This window comes from Diprion similis, chromosome 6 (genome assembly GCF_021155765.1).
Source record: "Diprion similis isolate iyDipSimi1 chromosome 6, iyDipSimi1.1, whole genome shotgun sequence".
In the NCBI taxonomy this organism is placed as follows: domain Eukaryota; kingdom Metazoa; phylum Arthropoda; class Insecta; order Hymenoptera; family Diprionidae; genus Diprion; species Diprion similis.
In genome coordinates, this window is record NC_060110.1 from 20,077,572 (window position 1) to 20,100,140 (window position 22,569).

Sequence of the window (22,569 nt, forward strand, 5' to 3'; positions counted from 1 at the left end):
GAATAAATCCAATTGACGTGATTGATATAAAACTACTTAGGTACCTACCTACCTACCTACCTACCTACCTACCGTTTTATCCATCACCCTGGGTTCAATTTTCGCGTCAGCTCCGATTTCCGGTAAAATGGTTACTCTGACCCAGTCAGTCCTCGGTCCGGACCGAAACTCCCCCTTTTCCCCTTTCTTCACCCTCGCAGCTTGAAGAGCGTTATTCTTTATTTTCTACTTCTCGCGATAAAACTTGACATTTATTTACACAAGTCCATTCCAAGATCATGACAATTCACTGCTCTAGACCATTCATCACCCAAGCATCGCGCCTTTATTTCGAACTATATTTTCTACCAATTATTCCATTTTCCTCTTTGATATCTCTGGAAAAAATGTGAAAGATCTTTACTACGAAGATAAAACTGCACTTTAATCGGGAAATACGGATCTCCTTTGACACTAAGTCACAACCGACGATCTTCAGGTACATCTACGTGAGAATTAATTGCAACGAGCTTATGAAACGAGGGCTTGGAAGCTGCGCGAAAGTTGTACGTATGTGTGTTTGAGGTGCGAGGCGGGTAGGTAAAGTAATTTTCCCAGTTTTCATTTGCCTTTCGTTGATTCGGCCGCATTTTAAATCGGAGTTACAGCTAACGACACACACACATATATATATATATATATATATATGTACTTTTTTTTTACGTTACCTGAAAGCTTCGTTAGACCGACGGAAGCTCGGCCGGTTTACGCGTTGACCTGAATTAATATTTCACCGGAAACAACAACGTTGCCTTAATAACTTTTCAGGACTCTCACCAGGGTCAGTTATATCTGTAGGTATATTATGTTGCTTTTTCAGAAATATACTTTTACATTTGGTATTCCTAACACGTTAGTGATTGTGAAATAAAGTTTTCACATGAAAATTTCACCAGTAGTGTACAATTGCACTCAAGACAGTTTCTGCAACAATTTATAGCTTATCGGTTCTCGCGAGATTTTAAGTTATTTAAAAGAAAAATTAAGGAATCAGGTATATATTAATTAAACATCATACAGAGGTTATCGTACCTTCCGTTTGATCTTCTGACTTTCATAGAAAATTGAACAAAGAAATATAGCGACAAAATTTTAGTTACATAATCCTGGGGATATTTCGTTTCAAGATTATTCATAAAACTACTCTCGCAATGAAAACGCGCTGCGTTAAAACGATCGAGTTACCGGAGATAAAAAAAACGATCAATTTCAAATGAAGTTGGGACAGAAAGTTATTCCAGACTCCATTCCACATCGGGTATGAATAACGTTCCGAAACTTCGTTGGAAACTCGGTTACACGTCCATCGATAAATGATTTTCCGGGCTTTAGGTGCTTACAAAGATTTTCCGTGAGGATCGAGGCAGATGCCCATCAATTACGCCTCACTCCGCAAGCTTCGATGCCTGCAAGCTCAGCTGAGAATTCGGAACGACGCCGTCCAAATTCGATGTCAATTGGCCCCTGCATGACCGGCGAAATATTTATCGCATCTGCACGGAGACAGCCGACTATAAAATCCCGGCCTGCTTCGGAGGAAGCTTTAATCATTGGGCCAATTGAGCCTCGGGACGAGACGAGATTGGCCGAATTCCGCTGTTATACGCAGGCAAAGTCAACGAGCTTACCGTGCTTCGCGTAAGTCGTGTAGTGCGGATGATGCCCGTGCTGGGTTCCCCCAATTTCCGTTTCCTCCTCGCCGAGGTCCATCTTCATGCGGCTACGGGATACGATCACTGGACAATCCTCTGGGGGAGGAAATGCTGGCGCCTTTCGGGATGCAAGTCTCTGCTTTTAAGCACACTTCTTTTTCGCCGCAAATTAATCTCGGCGCACACTCAACTCGTTATACGGCAAAACCACTCAGTGCACTGTGCAAACTTTTTGGAGCTCTCCTTCGTTTTTTATATTTTGTTATTTTCCTTTTCCTAACCGGTAAAATTCACCGAAGTTTCGAGAAATCCTTGCGTTACTCGATGCTTTATCATTTAGAACGAAAATTTTTATTTTATGTGGCTCAATTCAGACGCAATGAATTTTCCTTGCAAATTCTTCTTCCACACACTCGGTTCACGGACGATTTTTTCAAATATTCCTCACGTATAATTTCTCTTTCTTCTCTTTCACTGTGTAATTAATTTTTATATTTTTAATAACTACTGGATTGTCATCGCGTACAGCACACGGCGGTAATTATGGCGACAATTATAACCGGCTAATATTATACGTTACAGATATATTAGATTATACCTCTATTCATTCGATATCTATCGATATTTTATAACAAGTTGTAAAAATTTGAACCCTTTTTCTTAACAGCTTTTCCCTCGTAAATTTGAGTTTTTTTTTTGTTTTTTTTTTTTTTTTGTTTTACTTTTCTTATTCTTTTCTCCCGTATTTGGTTTTCTTTTTATCACTGGTGCGATTGAAAAGAGAGAAAAACAAAAACACAAACACCCTCCGTTTTATCGAACGCACTTACGGTTATCGGACCGTTGAAAAGTTATTACGGTGGTGCAGGGAAGAGGGGCTGAGGGGAAGAGATCGGATAAAAACTTGCTCGTCACGATTGTAGAAGCAGAGAGAAAAACTAGATATATTTGGTGAACTTGTATAATGTGAGCGAACTTGACGAGGCAGAGGCGAGAAAAAAAAAATAATGTAGAAATTGTCGCTTTTTTATATGAAAAAAAAAAAAAAATGAAAAATAAATTCTTCGTATATTATTGGTCGTAAAATAAATGCCGGCAATCTTAATAACGCAGGTACAGCAGTGGAGGATAAATTTCCGTCAACATGCGTCGCGACGCCTGTACGTCGTTGCAGGCCTCGGAGGGATAACGCTGATTCGGCGCAACGATTTAACGGCGTCGTGTCCGATGTTGAACCAAGAGCGCCGAGCTTTCGGTCGAGACTGAAGCGTCGCGGCGCCCGGCGTCCCCTGCTCGAATCAACGGCGCCACTATCGTCTTTTTGACGATGTATACACACGCACACGCAGTCTCGCCGTCGAGGGTGTAACGGCAGGAGGAGGCGTTGATGACCGCAGGTGAGAAGCGGAATTCTCCTCCGATGCGCCGGTGGAATTTTCCCCCTTTTCCTTTCACCCAAATCTGCATTCGCGAATTCCGCCGCTGCTGGCCGAGCTTTATTTTTCCATGGACTGTAATTTTTCAGGTATTACAGGCGCGGTTTTTCTCAGGCCGAGCTTCGGAAGTGTTTATTATCGTTCGAAAGCTCAAGACCTGCCGCAGCCTTGAATTCGTCGGTTTCCTTCCGACGCCATTACTGTGCAGCAATGTTATTCCCTGATATATCCGGTAATTGCGAGCTGTTCAAACATCGTAAATTTGCCCGGCCTCTCATAACGTTCGGGTTATTTCTCACTGTGAAATTACTGCAATCATTGTCAAACAACGGATCGACGATGAGCAGCATGGATCCATGGTTTTTTCATTTTTAATGGAACTTGAAGTCCGATCGCTTTGTTCATAGGTACACACGTAATACAGTCGAGACTGAATTCCCATCGACAACACACCTTCGTTTTGACGATAGGCCAACGCTTCGTTTCAACGCACTTGTAACGTCAACTCTCAGTGACACTGACGTGGAGTATAATTGTTATTGAAGGTCTGCTGCAGCGGGTATCGACGATTTTTCAACGGGGTTCCGTTGAGAAATTGTTTCCAATCACCAATCAACGCGCTAAATTGAATTGAGGGATGATTTAAAGCTCCGGATTTCCGATATCACGTTTCGCGAGAATTTTATACCTAATCCAAATACCAGTTATTCCTCCTCGTCTTTATACAAGCGTTTCTTCATTCTTTCGCCTTTGGTACTTGCGAAAAGCCCGCAAGCTACGGTTTGTCACAGAGCCGAGGATCGCACCTCCTTACTCCTGTTGAAAGTTGAAAACTTGCAGGATGTGCAGAAATCAAGTCGGTACTTTTTGCTTCTACATTCTGCTGTACTCGAACTATTCAGAGTGTCCTTATAGCGCTAGTTACACAGTTTCAAATAGTTTTACGTAAACGGCGCCCCTCAACGCTCTTTGAAAAATGAATTTTGTACGTCTTTTCTTAGCTTGGTGAAAACGAATGACGATGCAAGGCATGCTGATTAAATTGGTTGGCAAAATTGGTATAAAATTGACAGAAATTAAGTATCATCGAGGAGATATTCAAATTTGAGTGCGAAGTGAAATCTGACGGAGCGAAACAGAATGAAATCAGATTTAGAATTTCGCAGAGAAGATCAGTAACATTGCTGCGGGTAAATTGCAGCGTTGTGAAAATCGGATGAAAAACGATGGAATTCCATTTTCCAATGTTTCCACCCTTCAGATTGAACCTAAAGCCATTGCGCGGTTCAACCGACGGCGCCACATTTTGGAACGAAAGGCTCGGGCTCTTCATTCACCTACGGCTATAAACTTTTTTTTTGTTTTTGATTTCGTGTTTACAAACGCGTCAATTTTATCGGGAATGATTTTGCTTGCTCGCAGATAAAAGAGTTGGTACAAAGTACATTGGCCCGAGGATTTTTGTTACCGGAAAAGCGAGGAGGGGGGCTACTTTATTATAGTCCAAGGCGTTAAAAGGGCGCTAATGAGCGTTAAAGTGGAAAGGAAAGTTACGGGGAGGAATTCGCGTCGTCGTCGTCGTCGTTTCGCATTTAATTTTCCTCCCCCCCCCCCCCCCCCCGCCGGCGCGCATTCTTGTCCGTAATCGCGTAATGGAGCTGAAAACATCCAGGAACCACCACAAGATGGTAATTAACCGATGATTTCTGGCGAAAGTATTCCCCTTAGGCCACATTGTTGCCTGCCGTTTATTGCTCCCCGGTTGATAAATATTTATCAAACGAATATAACGAACCTGCGGGGAGATAATTTTGCCGCAGCTTTAAGCTTCCGCGCGAACGCTTTCGTTTGTAACAATGGCAAAAAATAAAAGCCCCAACGTAACGAGCGACGCCACGACTCGCAACACGTAGCCGTAGCCATATAACGCGTCCATGCTGCGGTAATACCGCGAGGTATTTCAGCCCTCCGCTATCGTATTTCGAACAATGGAGAGGGGCGAACAACTTGTAAGTCCCTTAATACTGGAAGGCTTTTAAAGTGAGCCGGTGGTGGAAAGTTTTGAATAATCAGCACCGCTGAACTTAACATCTGCGAGAGATTCGTCGCATTACGCCGAGTACGACGAAGATTAACTTCCGTCCAATGACGTTTAATTGAATTTCAAATCGACCTCTTTCACGCGTGGGATTTCTGTGTCGGGTTATCTGACCTTTTTTCAAATTTAAAACTGGAGTGGAACTTGTTTTTATAACAACTGAAAAAATCTCGGTGTAAGCCGTGCACATTCGTAAAACGTTGAGTCAACTTCGAAAATCCGGTTTCATAAAATTTCAGACCATATCGTGAGAAATATTGAATTCTTACCTCACGCTGTAAACTTTGAAAACTTCGTGTGATATCCGTGAAACATAAAACAAATTAAAACAAACACACACTCTTCTTGCGGGAGAGGAATAAAAAAAGGGATGAAATTCCACGAGGGCTTATTTAAAGCTGAATAGCGAATCTTTCCTGTGTTTCGAAATGTGACAGAAAATATATGTCCCCGAAATACCCTGAGGGAACTGCATCTTAATCATTACGAGGTTTGTTCTGATTTTCGTTCCGCTTTCATCCCCTTCCTCGCGGCTCATTTATAATCCTGATTAAATTTCGCCTCTCATTTCTTTCGCGTATAAACTCCCTGCACAGTGACTCGCCGTACCTTCTTCCCGAAGGATCCCCTCAGTGTTTTTCGCCACATTAGTCGGGGAAGCTGGCCGAATCCTGGCCCCATTTTGACGGGATTCAGCGCGTGACGCGGGGTCAAAGGAGAAAAATGTCACGGTTCGGGGTTTCGAGGGTCGGAAGGAGAAAGAATACCGAACGGAGGCTGCGCCATGAAAGAAGGTCGAGGGTTTCGAATCAAAAATTAGGCCGAAGCATCGGACCGCCGATGAAATATTTCAGGCTGACGATTGCGTGTGTAAGGAGACCCAGGCTCACGAAAGCTCTTCGAACCCTCGATCCCAGTAACTTCCGGTGAAAGCGAAGTTCGAAGAAGCCTTTTTCTGCGGAGGTGAAAGTTGGAAGATAATCGGCAATCAACCAGCGCGCCTGTTTTCACCCGAGTGAGATGTCATAATTTCGGTAAACAACCGAACCGCCCTCACCCCTCCGTCAAATATCTACACTGCACGCCACCAGTTGAGTGCCATAATTATAGCAGAAGGAGCAATATGACGCGCGACATGAAACGTTATATGAACGTCCGCCAAGGGCAGGGTAGGATAAGAGCCGGGTTATTAAATGCGGCGAAGCTAATGCGCGTCGCTTTACTCCCTCGCCTCTCTTCTCCTCCTCCTCCTCCTCCTCCTCCTCCATTTTCACCCTGCGTGAGAGACGATCATCGACCTGCAGATGCCCTCAAGGTCGGCGATTGCAGCTGACGGAATGAAATGATCGAGGAATGAGCGGCTGCTTTGCAAAATCTCACCCCTGATTTCGTTGATTTAATTCCCTTCGTTCTTTGCATATAATTATTATAATTATTCTAGTTCCAGGAGGGGTGAACAATTTCGGATTCGAAACACCGTCGGAATTCGATGTTCTCTACCTTTTCAGAAAGGGCTTTGAAAGAACCTTGCACGGGTGAATTTTTCAACGCTGCCGTATTTCGAGGGTATTTTTTAATAACGCTGCCTACTACTGGCAGCTGGTTTACTATCGTCGTTTCAGCTTTAATTCGGGTCTGTTGAACCTTCGGTTTCGCGATTCTATGCAGTCGGAATGAACCGGGCTCTTCTTCCAAGCCGCAGATGGCGGATTCCATAAAAAGCGGCCGTAGAATACGCCGGAAATACGATAATCACGTACCGCAATTGCTTTACCTGTAAATCGGGTCGTTTTCACGAATCTAAAAATAGCTGCACAAAAGTCAGTTCAAGAGTGTCGAAATTTTACAAAAAAGAGAAAGAAAAAAAAAAAAAAAAAACGCTGATCAGTGACCCGAAACCCGCGGCGTAAGTGAATCAAAAAACGCAGACGCAATCCTTTCCCCGAGTTCTTCTTGACGATAAATTGGCATCGATTCAAATCGTCGCTCCAGACCGCGTCATGTCCTTCTTCTCTTTAATTCTCTCTCCTTATCCTCTTTGCGAAGGGTTGGAGGGAGGAGCCCTCAGCGACCGAAAGTAAATCCTGTTTATTGAGGGCTCTGAGCTTTTCTTTCTCTTCTCCTCCCTCTTTTCCTCCGCAGCATCGAGGTCCCTGGTTGAAAAAAAAATACATATCCTCTTCTCGAACCTTCTGTCGGATAATATTTTTCCGCGCCAAAAAATTCTTACGTACTACAGTAGGCGTACCTTTTTCCCGCAGGAGAATTTCTCGCCTCCATCGGTCGGCGTGGAATTATCTCGCCCAGCCTGTCATGCAAGACCTCTGAGGAATCTTTATCCATCCATCTGTTCGTTCATACGCTCAGACTCTCAGCGGCGAGAGTTATCCCTAATTTGTAGCGGAAAACTCGGGGGATCCTTAGAGCCTTCTCACTTTTTAACAGGATTTTCCCCCTTTTTCACTCCATTCAGCTTCCTCTCAGACCGTCGTTTGTTCCAGTCGACTTTATTCAAACAACCGGATCCCAACCTTTTTCTTTCCTGCTTAAAAACTAAAACGTTCTCTCAGACTCACCGTCCTGCAGGATAATCGTACTCGGATTAAATATACCTTAGGGTGAAAAAATTAATCATTGCATCTTGCGCAAGACTCGGAACTGTGCAAAACCGTTCACTAATTAATTTCAACTGGGAAGTTAATTCCAACCGCGTATTCAAATACCAAAACCACTACGTTCTTTTCATTCCTTGAATGATACCAGTTCTCGACCAATTTCCAAATATCTTCCAACGGTATCTCGATTTTTCACCGTTTCACAAAAATTCATCCAGATCCATCCATCATTAGCGTAAGTTGAATATATAACATTGCTCAGTATTTTTTTTAACGCTCCTTCTCTCTTCAGATGACTGTACTTTCCATTCATTCCAAAAAAATCGCAGGAAAATATTATAAAGCGTGAATTTCCGGAATATCGAGTCAAAATTTGCGGGCTTCAATGTAAGCCAGAATATAACATGACATCGTAGTTCGGGAGTGGCTGCAGCGGAGGTCAAAGTACCTACCCTGCACCTTCGACCAGAACAAAGCAGTTAGTTTCCCGGTGTACAACGCGGTTGCTACTGACGAGGCTACTTAGCAGCAGGAGTTTTCCCTTTTGGCCTTCCCCAACAATTGTCTTCCGCACTGTTGACAACTACGTCGTTAGGCGAGTAGACACAGGAAGAGAAGAATGGCACTGAGTCGAAGCTTCACCCCGTTTCCAAGCCGGACTTTCAGTCCTTGTCCTCGCGACTCACAGCATCTGCAGCAGTGAAGCGAACTTTGGCGAGGATTCTCGTTCAGCCTGAAATCGGATTGAGCTGCCGGCTTTTATTCTCCCCGGAAAAACGCGGCATTGTGAAATTTTTGCACAAGAACCGGGAATGCGGTTCTTACCTAAGAAATTGTCGTCTGACAATTCTTTCTGATGCACCACGGCCATCCGACTCGGGGATATTTCTATATAATGTCATCCGAATCCTTCGCGGTCTTATTTTCTTTCGCTTATTGTTTTCCGTGTCGTCGGGTCTTCGACGCTGCAGACCGTATTCATCAATTCGCATTCAACGACGTCCAGCGGTTCGGAATGTCGAGGCGTCGGTCACGTCAGGCGTGAGAATTTTATCAACCACGGATGTTCCTCGCCACCTGACGTAATGCTTCCCACTTTAATCGTGACGCTCTCTTTGCTCGATTACAGTCTGAAATATATGACGTTGCTCATAATTGCAGTTTACCCACAGTTAAAGAGCACTTTAAACACACTTGCTTCCTGCACGCTGTCTGATACCTACCGCCTGCAGTTTCTGAGTTCACCTTGCAGAAGTTGAACGGAACATGCACGGAAATGCGAAATTTTCACCTTGGAGTAAAAATTATCACAGTACACAAACAAATGATTCTTTCATCAATGGATAATCCGATTGTTTCATCAATCGGTAACTCGATTTCTTTCATCGGTCGATAACTCGATTCTCTCATTGATCGGTAACTCGATTTCTTTCATCGGTCGATAACTCGATTCTCTCATTGATCGGTTACTCGATTTCTTTCATCGGTCGATAACTCGATTCTCTCATTGATCGGTAACTCGATTCGTGTATCGATCTTTAACTCAATTCTTTCATCGATCGGTAACCCAATTCGACGTCAGATCGGAACGTTGAATTTCTCGATAATGTTGTCAGGAGGTTTATAATAACTGGCCTTTCACTAATTATTCATCGATTTGAAATGGAGAACGAATTCGTCAAGCTCGCTCACGCTAGAAGATTAGTCTAGACTCACACGGTTTTAGTTTCAATGGCCACTCCGAATGTGTGATTAAAGCTTTAATTCCGACTTCTCACCATCAGATGAACCGAGTTGAACGTGATTCTCCGGTTTCGACTGGCTGATTGGGGGCTGGAAGTGAAATAAATGCCGGATACGTGTGTCCATCGAACGACTGCGCCTTACAATCGGGAATTTATGATTCCAGCGCGTGACCGATCGGCAACTCCATCGATAATGTCACCCTCTCGTAATTTCGCGAGGGTTAGGCGTAGTGCAAACCGTCTCTGCAGACTCGAGCTGGTTATTCATCACCCGAAACGGGTACCGGATACGTGATCTATTTCAAAACGCCATTAATTCCGCCACCTGCAGACCTTCACACCGAAGTTGGCGCATTAATTAAGACACGAGATATCGTTAGGCCGCGAATTCGTTAACAATTCTCAACTTGAGAATTAACGCTTGACGTGAGAAGGACTTCTTGCGTGATCAGGAGTTGTTTCTTGGTTTATAATAACTTGGACGATTATTATTGTTTCGCATTATCGTTGAGGGAACGACGAATTTTTGCCAGATGACGAGATCCGACGCCTTCCGATTGTTTCGACAGAAACGAGAAATGGAAGTTCGGAAAGTGAACGAAAACACAAAGTCGAGTTCAGAGTATAAGTATCGTGCGACCCGGTATTTTTCTACCCTTATAGCGATCCCCGCAGCAACTTGTCGTGACGAAAGCCTCGGATGACGATCTTCGACCTACAATCAGAGAAACTTCTGACAGTTTTTGAGCACTTGCAATAATGTTGCAATATTCACTGCACGGCTAATAAATTCGCGGAATCTATTAGTCATTAGAGCCCGAAGTTAACACGAAGATCTACATATTTTATTGCGAGAAAAAATTGCACGATCTTCTTGCGCATCGCAGAGGTGTCGATTAAATTGAACAATCCTGGCACGTCGAGATTAGCCTTTACGTGTGTTCCAGCTTATTGGTGGAGTAATTAATCTCCGAAAGCTGCTGGCTCTGCTCGTCGCTGGTATAACAAGTGTCACTGTGTCTGCTGCTAATTACACCTAATTTATGCAAAAAATATGTCATGTCGGACGTTTTAATCGGGCGTGATTGCGCAGTTTGGTTGTTGTCTTTCTCTTCTACCAGCTTGAAAATAGAAAAATTAACGGTGTGTAAATAACCTCCCGAGTCAATTGCACTCATTAATTCCTTGATATCTTTTTTCCTTTTGAAGAAAATTAAAGAATATTGCACTCGCAAGGTGGTGGAATATCCGTAGTCCTTCAAAGTATCCGTATAAATAATTGAGACACAGTATGAAGACTTGAAAAATTTACAACCATGATTGACCATTAATTTCCATTTTCCAACAACTAGAACGAGAATATGTAAAATACAATATTGTGCAATTTTTAAATATTTTCGGACGTTTGTAGTTGTTTAGAGTAAATTGTGATAATCCTAGAGCCAAATTAATCGGATCAAAACGAAACTTGGCTGCCCTTATCGCGTGAGAGAAAGGGCCAAAAAAAGCCTGATTTAAGCGTTTAATGTTCAAGGGTGGCGGTTCAGTTTCCTCTGCACGCTGCACTAACGTAGAGGCCCACCGACATCCGTTTCGTCGCCGAGACTCGTTACGAGAATAAATGCGTATATGTGCACGCGTGTGAGCGGCGGCGGCGGAAAAAGCTGCTGTTCATAAACCAGTTTTAGCACATAATTAGCGAATCCCATTCCGTGCCGGGGAGGGAGTTTGGAGATAGGGGATAATTAGAGAGCGGCCGATGGTTGCGTGGTTATCGCGATATTCGCTGGGCGAGGCGCGGAGGATGGCGATAACGAGGCGGGGGAAAGGGAGGGAGGCAGAGGCGGGCCGATTGACGGCATTTTTCAAACTTTGCGAGGACCGCGTCCCCCGGCTTATGCGATGTAAAACAGTCGGTTAAACCCCGGAAGTCGATCGATCAATGCGTCTTTAATCTTCAGGCGAGCGTGCTTTCAGCTTGTATCCGCACGCAGTCTCGACGCCGTGCATTTTTATCCCTAAAAAACTGATCGCGATACGCGTTGAGAAACTTTTCATAACTAATAGCGCGAGACGCGTTTTGAATTTCCCTTACAAATTAACGTCGACAAAGTTTTTACCTTCCTGTCTTTTTTATACCTACCTTATACCGTATAAAAAATTATGCCTTCCAAAAGGGTATCGACAGACTGAGTGAAAAATTACTCGAACATCCTGCGGAAAATTTCCGGTGTTGGAACGTTATAAAAAAAACGAAAAATGTAGCGTGGCAATATGCATACCCAAATGAACTGTGTAAACTTTTCTCGCACACGTATATAATATTCATCATGAGCTGCTGCAACCTGCTGATCGAATACTCGTCTGAAACGCGTCAGCATTCCCAGGATCTCCTGTATGTTTGATGAATTTGTCACGTGCTTCAGGATTCAGTTGGAATAGTTTTTTTCTTTTTCATTTCTTTGCTCCTTTTTTTCTTTTCTTTCCCACATTAATTATTTTCACCAACGTAATCCGTACACACGCCAAAATTTTACTAAAATATTCACAAATTCGCTAGGTTCCAAGTTTAATAAATTCAGTTTAAAAATTTCAAAACAATTAACTTTCCATGAATATTTTATGGAGAGTATTGATTCTAGGATCTAGGTTGCTCATCCCCTAATCCGTATTCTAAAAAGTTTTAGTGATCTGTTTTACCTACGTATTACGAAACGGAAACAGAGAACGGAGTTTAGAAAAAGGGGTATTCAAGTAATCAAACTGGATGTAATATGAGCATAGGTAAATCATTGTAGGCTGAAATCGAACAGTTTAAATGCCGGGTATCAAACATTTCCATATACGAATTTTCGAACCCACAGTTCATTCCCATCTGATGCCCCGCAGGGAGACGAGGAGATTAAAAGTTGCATTACTTTTTGAAAGTTTCTAGCCAAATCTTGTTCTGCTCATGCAAATTACTTTCATTCAAAACTTGATTGTTGAAATCTGTTCTGTTTTCTTCTTGCACCGCGCGAAACTTGAGGAAAACCAATTTGCAGAGGGTTTGTAAGATTCTTACTTTTTCTATATCTAGTGATATCTCGTGAAAAATGAAAACCATGAGATTTGAAATAAAATGCAGCGTGTCTTGAAAGCCCTGGTGAGTAGGGTACAAAGAGGCTCGTACAGACTTGAATCTCGTTTTTATAAGCTCGTTTAAAAACTGTCCAAAAGTTAATCAGCGGATTCCCCTGCAGCCGGAATAACTCTTAAGTGCAGTGATGAAGCGTCAGAAAACATACAAAATATCAGTATCACCGAGAATTTCTTCGCAGGTGAAAAAATCGGAGGAGCTATTTCATCTCGATAAACAAGCCCGCGGATTTCCGTGGAGAGTATGACATTATACAGCCGTTGTATACCTGCGATATACTGTACACGTACCGGATTATGAGGTAATTGATTTATGTCACCCGGAGTTATACACGCAAGTCACACAAAACTCGCTGCCAAAGCTAAATCTAATTTGTCGTCTGAGAAAGCTTCTATATTCTGACTTTTAACTTCGCGAGTAAATCTTTGCTCAGTAAACCGCGCAAGTTTCCGGACTTTCTTGGTTAATTCTTTATCGCTCAAAGGCAAAATTCCATCGCAACTAGGTGTACATACACCTCTCCCATAGTGGTTGGCAAACAGAATTACACCCCATCCCGTTTACCCAGAAATTGTCGCAATTTTCTTTTCTCCGATTTCCTCGAGGGACGTTGGCGTCATTTCGCGCTTTTCAATACGTCTTCGATTCGCTGCACGAGCATCCGTTATGCACGCTTCGTACACGCGTGCGTCAACGTTTTTTGCTCCTCCGTCTTCGTAAGACTGACACGATTGATTTACCCGCTCTCTCTTATTTGCTTGCCAATTTTTTTCCCCATTCTACAGTCAGATATTTCGCTACGGTAGAAAAATTGCCCGAGTGACTCGAAGATTCACTCAAGGATTACACCGAGCTTCTCCTTCGCTTTGAGGACAAACGGGGTGATTCATGTGTCGGGTGGATTTGGGCGATGGTAATACCGGGTAACAAATGTACTGACGTTCAGTATCGCGAGAGGAGAGAGAAAGAGAAAGAGAAAATACGGGATGTAGCGAAGTTAGCTCTGCCAAAATGATATTAATTATTAGCTACTGTAAACGAAACGCTTTTCCCGGTGGTAAACGTCAGACAATTATAATATACAACAAAACGCGACGTTTTCATGTTCACCGAATTTATAAACTCTGGTCGCGTGCCTAGCTGCTGATATTATCCAGGTTCCAGCTGCCGCGAAATCTCGTATTGAAAGAGAATTGCATTTTTCTATTCGCGTATGAAAACGTGACGTGAATTGAAAACGCTTCTAAACTCCGTCGGAATCGGGAGAGAATCGAAAATTAAAAATCCGTGCATTCGGAAATTGTGAGAATTTATCGTGAGTATGTTTTTTTTTTTTTTTTTATTACACTTCTTTCCGGTGCAGGCCATGCAAGTTAAGCGCACAGATTTTACAATGCTGCAGGTTGAGATTCTTCACTTCGCGAAAGCCAAAGATAACGACCACGAATGATACCCGAATGACAATGGAAACGCTCTCATTGTTCAGCGGAAAACGGAAATCAGCTTTTACTACCCTTACTGCGCGTGTATAATAAAATTCGTAACGAAACGAAAAATAAAACAACGAGCATAAAAATCGAAGAATCTCCTTACGTTTCAACTACTTGAGCTACGAATACAAAAGCAATTCCATCCTGAGAGATTTTTAGCGAAACTTTCATTGTGGGTTCAAAGCGCACGACATAGAATGACTTGGACTTCTACTGATCCGCGTTTCTTGCTTTTACAATTATCAAGTTTTTTTGTCGAGCAAAAAAGAAGTTTACCGCCCATTTCTGCGAGCTGTAAAACGGTTATTTAAATTACAAGAATCTTGGAGAAGAATTGACTGCAAAGTTCACAGCCGTATTGTATCAAGGCTACTCGAGATGTGTTGGAATTTTCAAGACTTAAAATGGTTCAGTATTTTATATATAACCTGTATAATCGAAGAGATTGCGAGAATTTTCATTACTCTAAACCTTTTGTGGGAAAAAATAGGTTCCGTTGAAACCTGCAAGCACGGAATTGAATTTCTTTATCCCACCACGACTATTACAGCCGGACCAGCTAATCCAAAACTTTGCAGCCGTTCCATCGAACCTCGTTAAGTAATCCCAGTAAAAATAAACCACATATCCATCGGTGGTGAAAAAGAAGGGAATTTCTCTCCCACTCTGAGAAATAACTCTTTATTTTCTTTACATTTCCCGCGCTCTTGTTTTTCGAAGGATTTTCGTCACTTTCCTCCGCGATCTGCTCTCTGGACGATCCTTCGACACATCTTCAGGTAAATAGTTCGGATGCAGTTATTAGGGGCGTCGCTAAAGTGCCGAGAAAATAAGCAAGGGTGATATATTATGGTGTATGACTACGAGTTTCGCGTCAGAAGGTGGTAAGGATTTCGGCACAAGGATTGCAGAAGAAGCAGGATCCCCGTCGAACGAATATTCGCTGGTGATATAACGGAATACGGCCAGCCAGATCCAATGACCAAATATTTGCGGGTCCACCACGAATTGTTCCGAAGTCCGCGCGTGGATGTCGACCCTAATTGCGTACTGCAAACTACGTGAGGGTATTTCTTGATCAAGTAATCCCACCCCCGAAATATCAGACGCGATATGATGGCCGTCCAGCTACGCGTCACGGCGCCCTTTATTCAATATGCCCACTTCCACGGCGATGGATTAAGTCCGCGTTTTATGACCCCCCCCCCCCCCCCCCCCCCCAAGCCATACTTTACGCCGCGTGTATTACGTTTCTGGCATGCTAACGGCGCCGCGCCTCGAGGCTGCACTTGGAGAACACACGAAATGGGCGAAATGGAACATATTCCTGGACGGATGGAAATGGTCCCCGTTTCAGTGCAGCATTTCGCCGTGGCGGCTGCGGCCGTATTAAATCTAGAAGGTGCGATTTTCGATAAACTTTTAGAGCCACTTCGCTTCTCGATATGGCGTCGATACTTTCAATCTCTCTCTTTCTCTCTCTCTCTCTCTCTCTCTCTGCCTGCAGCGTGAAGCAATTTATACGTATTTCGTCTCGAAGAGAGCTCTTCCACCATCTACACGAGTGTTGATACCGTATTTTTAAAACACTGGTGGCTTTCCGGAGCTCCTGAAATGAATTCATAATCGCACAATCGACCGGAAGCGAATTTTAAGCTGATATAAAAAATTTATGTTGCAGAAACAACGCTCGCACGGCGATGAAAACGCGCGGAATAGAAACGAGCCCGTGGTGACAGTTAATTTTAACGCGTCATTCCAGAGAGCCTGCGTGGAGGCATAAAACTGTAATTGTTTTTGGGTTTTTATCACTTTTGTATTGCTCGAACCTGCGGGCAATTACCAACGCATTGGTATACTTGAATTCGTTAAACTTATGGCGGAAAATGAATTTCAACCAAAGATCGTTTCTGCGCAATTTACCTATGGTCGAACTGATTTAACATTTGTCGTTAATTCCTGCCCGGTTTTAAAGAATCGACGGTGCCTAAAGGTAGGAAGTATATTAAAGCCTGAACTGAAGTCGCGGAATCTCGAGGGCAGAAAGGAGCCGACCTCCATTTCCTAAATCACTCGTTATTGTACATAACCTGCATTCACGTCACAAGCACGGGGACCATTAATCAAAATTGACCATCGTCGAGGACAAGGGTGAAGAGGGCTTTGTCAAGCGGCGCTCGTGATGGCTCCGAGAGCGTTGTTTACAGCACACACACACACACACACACCCTGACAAATACGCTTGCGTGCCTATACGCGAGCCCTAAAAGCGGGGTAAACAAGCTGTACACACAGTTTTATGTCCCAGCATCCAAACATAACTTGTTCAACAAATCCGGGATGGACCGGAACCCCGAAAAATCGTTGGCGACATCTGGCACGGGGATTAAAAGAGTCGGGCGCTAAAAATTTTCCACCCCTTCTCCGTAGTACTGGAAGCAAATAATCGCCTTCCTTACGCGAATGCTTTTCTTCCTCCGGAGAGCATCCAAACGGATTCATTAGCGAGCTGGACCTGTAGCTCGTTTCATCTGCAAAGTGGGAAGAGAAGAGCAGCCTGACAAAGGAAAAGAGTCCTGCGTTTCAGGAATAGTAGCTGTACGCGGTGTGAGAGAGTTTGCTAAAGATAATGAGAACGAACCCGGTTTAATCCGGACTCCGATTAATTAATCCTTCCGGAATAAAATCAGGTTGAAGAAATTTGTGCCGCAGTCAAAATGAATCGAATCGACCGATTTTTACGACTCGGCAGGCATTTTGCTGACTGCAGTTTATCCGTGTCGCAGATGAAAATGATGGAAGCGTAGGGATTCGCATGGAACTCTAAAATACAGTTTACGGCTCAATTCAGGACTGAGTTGATGAAGTCAACCCCGTTTTATTTCCACCCACCAGCCGGAGGGTGAGGGGAGGTGATCAAATAAATATACATCAATTAGGTCTTCCAGATGCTTCCGCGATTGAAAAGGAGAATAAGGTTGACTCGTCCCTGCAGCAGTAGAAACTTTTCACGACTTCCATCCAGAACTGTTGCAAACTTAATGTGCCTTTCTCTGGTCTCGTAAAGTCAGGAGAGAAATTGCCAGGCTCGTTCACCGTGAAGGCAAGTTGTTTTATAGGCACACTGTCCCTCCAAACTTATGCGCAGTAGGTAAAACCCTCCCTTGTGTTTACCAGGAACAAGTACTGCACGTGGGCACAATGTACACCTATGTCCACAGGCACGCTCCACGCACGCATCCTTGACGAGAAAACTTGACCCTCTTAACTTGAGCCACGCGGAATTCTCCCCCTCCCCCTCGTTCTCTCTCTCTTTCTTTCTTTCTTCACTCCCACTCTGAATCTCAACCGTTTTGTTCCCAGCAGCAAAGCTGCAGGCTAATCTGCAGCTGCGAACCTTTACAGTAGTCTCAAATAAACTATAGATCACCCGAATCGTCGAGTGACGGTATTGATTAGCTCCTACAAGTGAGTAAATCCTGCGCTATGATAAGAGGGTCTCTCTTTTCTAGTTCAAATGAACTGACAATTATTCGCAATTTCGGAAAGTCAAAAATTTCTAGTCTGAGAGTGTATGGCGGTACAAACTATCTATTGAAAGACTATAGTAACGAATGATAAAGTTGGATCAGGTTGATGTGGCAAAATTTATCCACCGAAGGCGAACAACGACTCGTCGACGTTTAACCTTTGAGAATTATGCGAGGGATGGTAAAGGGGATGAAAGGAGTAAAACCCGAGGCTGATTCAAATGTCAGCCAAAAGTCTCGCTAACGATAATTCGTAACGACGTTTTGTTCCTCGTCCCAAATCATGGCAGCGATGTTTTCCCGCACGAGTGAGCATAAGTACACCTGACGAGGTTCATGGCGTCGTTGAAAGCCCGGAATCATTCGAAGTTCGACGTGCATCAGAATGCAGACGTCCAACTTATTGATACTTTATAAAATGCGAGAAGTCTGTTAAACGATAGAACAATGAAGAAAGCTGTCAACTTTCACCGTTTCCAAGTTACTTTGAACGTCATCCGAACCTTTGTATTCAGCATCAACCCCTTCGACTGTACACCCCCAAACAAAAGACGACGGCCTGTCTCCTTATCAGATATTCGTTACTGTCTGGCTATTCTGTGGTTACAAATGCGCTCATCAACAGGATATATATATATGGGGCATTCCAAGTGAAATTGAGGAGTCATTTGCCTCATGTCATCAGATCCTTGCGTAACTTTTTTTTCGCATTGTTTCCACTTCAAAAGAAGCCTAATTTTTTCAAACAATTTTCTCGCTACTCCTTTAGATGGCGCAACGGTCGTTTTTGTGTAAAAAAGGGATAACTAAAAAACGCCATTTCAAAATTCTACAATTTTTTCCACAGATTCTGGGTAAAAAATAAGTCATATCTATCGTAACTAGAAAGTGGGCTGCGACTGCCTTATATTTTTTTTTTAATTTTTTTTAATTTTCAAGATATACCGAAAAAATAAAAAAATAAAATCCCAATAGTCCTTACAGAAGCGGAAAAAAAGAGAAAAATAAAACATATCTTGGATAATTTTGATATTTTGCATATTTTTCAAAATAAATGAGAAAAAATCTATTTTTCTCAATAAAAAAGATCAAAAGGTAAAAAGATTTTTCTAATGTATTTTTGAAAAATATGCAAAATATCAAAATTATCCGACATATGCTATGTTTTTTTCTTTTTTTCCGCTTTTATAAAGACTGTTAGGATTTGATTTTTTTTTATTTTTCTTATTTTGGAAATTCAAAAAAAAAAATATTTGGCAGCCGCAGCCCACTTTCTAATAACGATAGATGTTACTTATTTTTGACCCAGAATTTGTGGAAAAAATTGCAGAATTTTAAAAATGGCGTTTTTTTAGTTATCCCTTTTTTACGCAGAAGCAATCGTCGCGTCATGTCATCTGAAGGTGTAGCGAGAAAATTCTTTAAAAAAATTAGGCTTCTTTTGAAGTGGAATCAATGCGGAAAAAAAAGTTATGCAAGGATCTGATGACGTGAGGCAAATGACTCCTCGATTTCACTTGGAATGCCCCATATATATGTGAGTACACAATAGTGGGTCACGGTCTTCATCCTGTATAAAATTTCCACGTGCGGACAATCACACGTGCCGAAATACCACCAACACCAGTAGGCGATGTGTGCATATTCTCCGGGTGTTCAAAAACGGCGTGAAACTTTGCAGCGACGCTTCAAGGGTTTGAGGGGAAGGGTTACAACTTGAACAGTCTAAGGTCATATCTGTTTTTAAGTTTTTAAAAGTTTTTTTTTAAGAGCAATTTGAGTTTAAGAGCTAAATCAAGTTAATTGATCTAATTTTATTCTATTAAGTGTATATTTAATATAGTAGAAATAAATTAATTGAAGCTTTATTGATTTTTTTAAAAATTACCAAAACAGTGGCTTCTGAAAGTTTTTTCGTCGAGTTTGAAGGAAAAAAGCGCTTGTTTGTTGGTAACATAAAATAGAAGTTTTTGAATAAAACCTAAATCCTTTGATTAAATACTAGTTTTTGATCCTCTCAATGAGCTTTGTAAATTTCATCAAAATCCGTCCACTGGTTTTTGAGTTACAGCTGTCACCGACTTCGAAAACGTAGTTTCGAGAAAAACGCGTTTAAATTTAAAAAAAACTGCAAAATTCGAAAATTTAAAAAAATGAATCACTCAAAGTATGACTTTAGGCCAAATTTTGTAAAAACAACTTACGTTTTACAATGGCCCAAAATATTTAAAAAAAAAACAATATATAGAAAAAAAAAATTGTTCAAACAATTGAATGCTCGGGTTTTCGGAAAAAACTAAATATAGGATATCTCGAAAATTGTTTGTCGGATTGACTTGAAATTTACAGATAATATTTCTGAGACATTATACGCCAAGAGAATGCAGAAAAAATTTGTTTTTGTGATAATTCTAACTACCCCTAATTCCGTAAGTGAGGCGTCCATACCGACGGGTCGAGATGAAGATACTCACCCCGAGGACCGAAGGACTCCGTTGGCTTTAAGCCTGCAGCTCCGGTGGGCGAAACCCGCTGTGATAACGGGGGTCACCGTTCACCTTCCCATGCATTATTCATTCCGGAGGAAGCCGACCGGAGGAGAAAAAACAATCCATCTGCGTCCGTTTGCCTGATCCTTAAAAAGTCGGATGAAGCGAGCCTCGAGGAAGAAGATCCAAGAATCCGCACTGGAAGTATCCTGTTTTTCGGGAATTAATTTGTATCAAACGGGACGGAAACAGCAATGCTTACATCTGGAATAGAATTTTCACAAACAAGAAGATAACGTTTCTCTTCCTACTCTTTTATTCTTCCTCTCGTATGCTTGAAAACTCGCGTTTTTCTCTCTCGGTTGGGTGGACCGGTTTTCCGGTCACCTGTACGACATCTTTATCATTTGCCAGCAACTGAAATTGAAGTACTGCAATTTCTTAAACTGCGTGAAAATAATTAATAAGTTTCGATTCTGCCAGATTTAGGTTTACGCTTTACTCGATATTTTCATGATTTTTAATCCCAAAGGGTAAATTTATAATTTATCACCTCCATGCAAACTCATAAGTCTCTATTAGAACACATAAATTTTCATTTTTCATCATGCATATGGATCTCATGGAATTACACATTGTATAATCGTAACAAATGTTCACACAGCAAGCATCAAAGTGTATCTTTGATTAATTTGATCGAATTCCGTGATCAACCCGAAATAAACAAATCATCACCTCTTACGATTAACCTCTTGTTTTTATTTTTTTCACTAATTCTGTGCTACCGGAAAATCTTGGACGTATTTGAAAACTCAGGTTCGAAGCTTGTTGCTGACGTAACACCAACGACTCGAGGTTCTGATTTGCGAAATTTCTTTTCTCATCTCGTCCGATTAACCAATAATCGACGTTTCAGATCCCGACGATTACGTAGCGCAATAACGCTGACGTAACTAACGAAAAAAAAAATAAAAATATATTAATGAATCAATCGCGAGAATAATCAAGTCTTGAATCGCGAATTAAACAAACTTGTACGAAATCGTGTTGGAGGAATTATCTACCAAAGAGGCATCTCGATCCTGTCAAAGGTGATGCCGAAAGGCATATATATACATAACCCAACGATAACACAATTCTGAATGATATAAGCGTCTGCGAGGGTTTTAGGGCCGGCGGCCGGTTATCATCATCATCATCATTATCGCAACATTATTTTCATTATCTCTCGCGTGCGTGTAATCGGGAAAAAAGTTGGGATAACAGGGGGAGACGATAGAGTGCGTAAAACGTGGAGTAAAAACAGTCGTTAACATCGGCGAGAGGTTGGCCATCCCTTTTTATCCTCTTCCGTGGGGTCGGTCCGAGCCAACGAAGTCTTCTCACGGCGTGTGTATCGATATACCCGGTATTTTGAATGAAAATTGATTTCCACGAGCCACTGCACACATCGATGGGCGATGATGGATGGAGAGGGAAAAACACGGGATAAAATATACCGACATAAATTTAATCCAGGAGAAGCTGTTGTTCGGCCGCAGGTATCTGCGGCATATTATACTCCGCTAGGTATTCGCGTATGAATATGGCCTCCATGTGCGAATGTGCATAAATTTCAAGCCTCACACTGCGAACCCGGAGCTCAATTCCGACGTCTATCAAACCGGAAGCTTAGATTGAGTTATCGTTGAAAGCCAAACAAAAAGTTGGAACAAAATGTAACTCCGTGAGAGTATAGCTGCGGAATTGTGGAAGGGTGGGATCAGAATTAACCCGGATTTAATCTCCGATTTGAATCGACGGTTTCAGCTTTCAATATTAATATAAGAGAAGAAGAGAGTGTTGGCGAGAGAAGATGGGACGAGTTTGAAGGTAATCGCATTTGTCGTTTTTTTTTTCATTCTCTTATCAAACCGTTTACTTTTTTTTCTTCTAACCTCGTTAGTCCCACTTTGTATTAGAACTTTGTGTATTAGGGGGTGGCCGGGATTACCGTTGGAGTAACCTTGACTGTTAACGAGTGAGATAAAAACAGGGACAAGGGTGGTAGGATAAGGGCGTAACTTTGGAAAAGTTTTTACTCGCTTTAATTAAGGGCAGACAAGTTCAGAGGTATCACCCTGAACCGCGCCTGAATTAAACTATGACAATATCTGTGACGTTGAGATGAAGAAGAGAAGACACAAGAACTCCCCCCCCCCGCCCCTCCAAAAGAAAAAACAAAAACACACAAGAGCAGGAACGGAACGTCAGGAATTAAATGATAGCTCGCGCTTCCAGAATTGTCGAGGATCAAATTTATTCCAAGCTCTCCTCTTCTCTTGCTATATAACATA

At 42.3% G+C, this 22,569-nt stretch overlaps 1 protein-coding gene across 6 annotated transcripts in view; it reads right to left on the reverse strand.

Moving 5' to 3' along the window:
- Positions 1 to 2,336, reverse strand: part of LOC124407022 (KH domain-containing, RNA-binding, signal transduction-associated protein 2-like) — a 119,969-nt gene extending 117,633 nt beyond the window's left edge. For 5 of the 6 annotated variants that reach the window (XM_046882803.1, XM_046882802.1, XM_046882801.1 and 2 more), the window contains exon 1: positions 1,668 to 2,334. In XM_046882803.1, coding sequence (XP_046738759.1) covers positions 1,668 to 1,755 — 88 coding nt within the window. In that variant the 5' untranslated portion in view covers positions 1,756 to 2,334. Of the gene's footprint in view, positions 1 to 1,667 lie in introns of all 6 variants that reach the window. The other variant, XM_046882806.1, reaches the window with a different exon arrangement.
- Between the last annotated feature and the right edge of the window lie 20,233 nt (positions 2,337 to 22,569).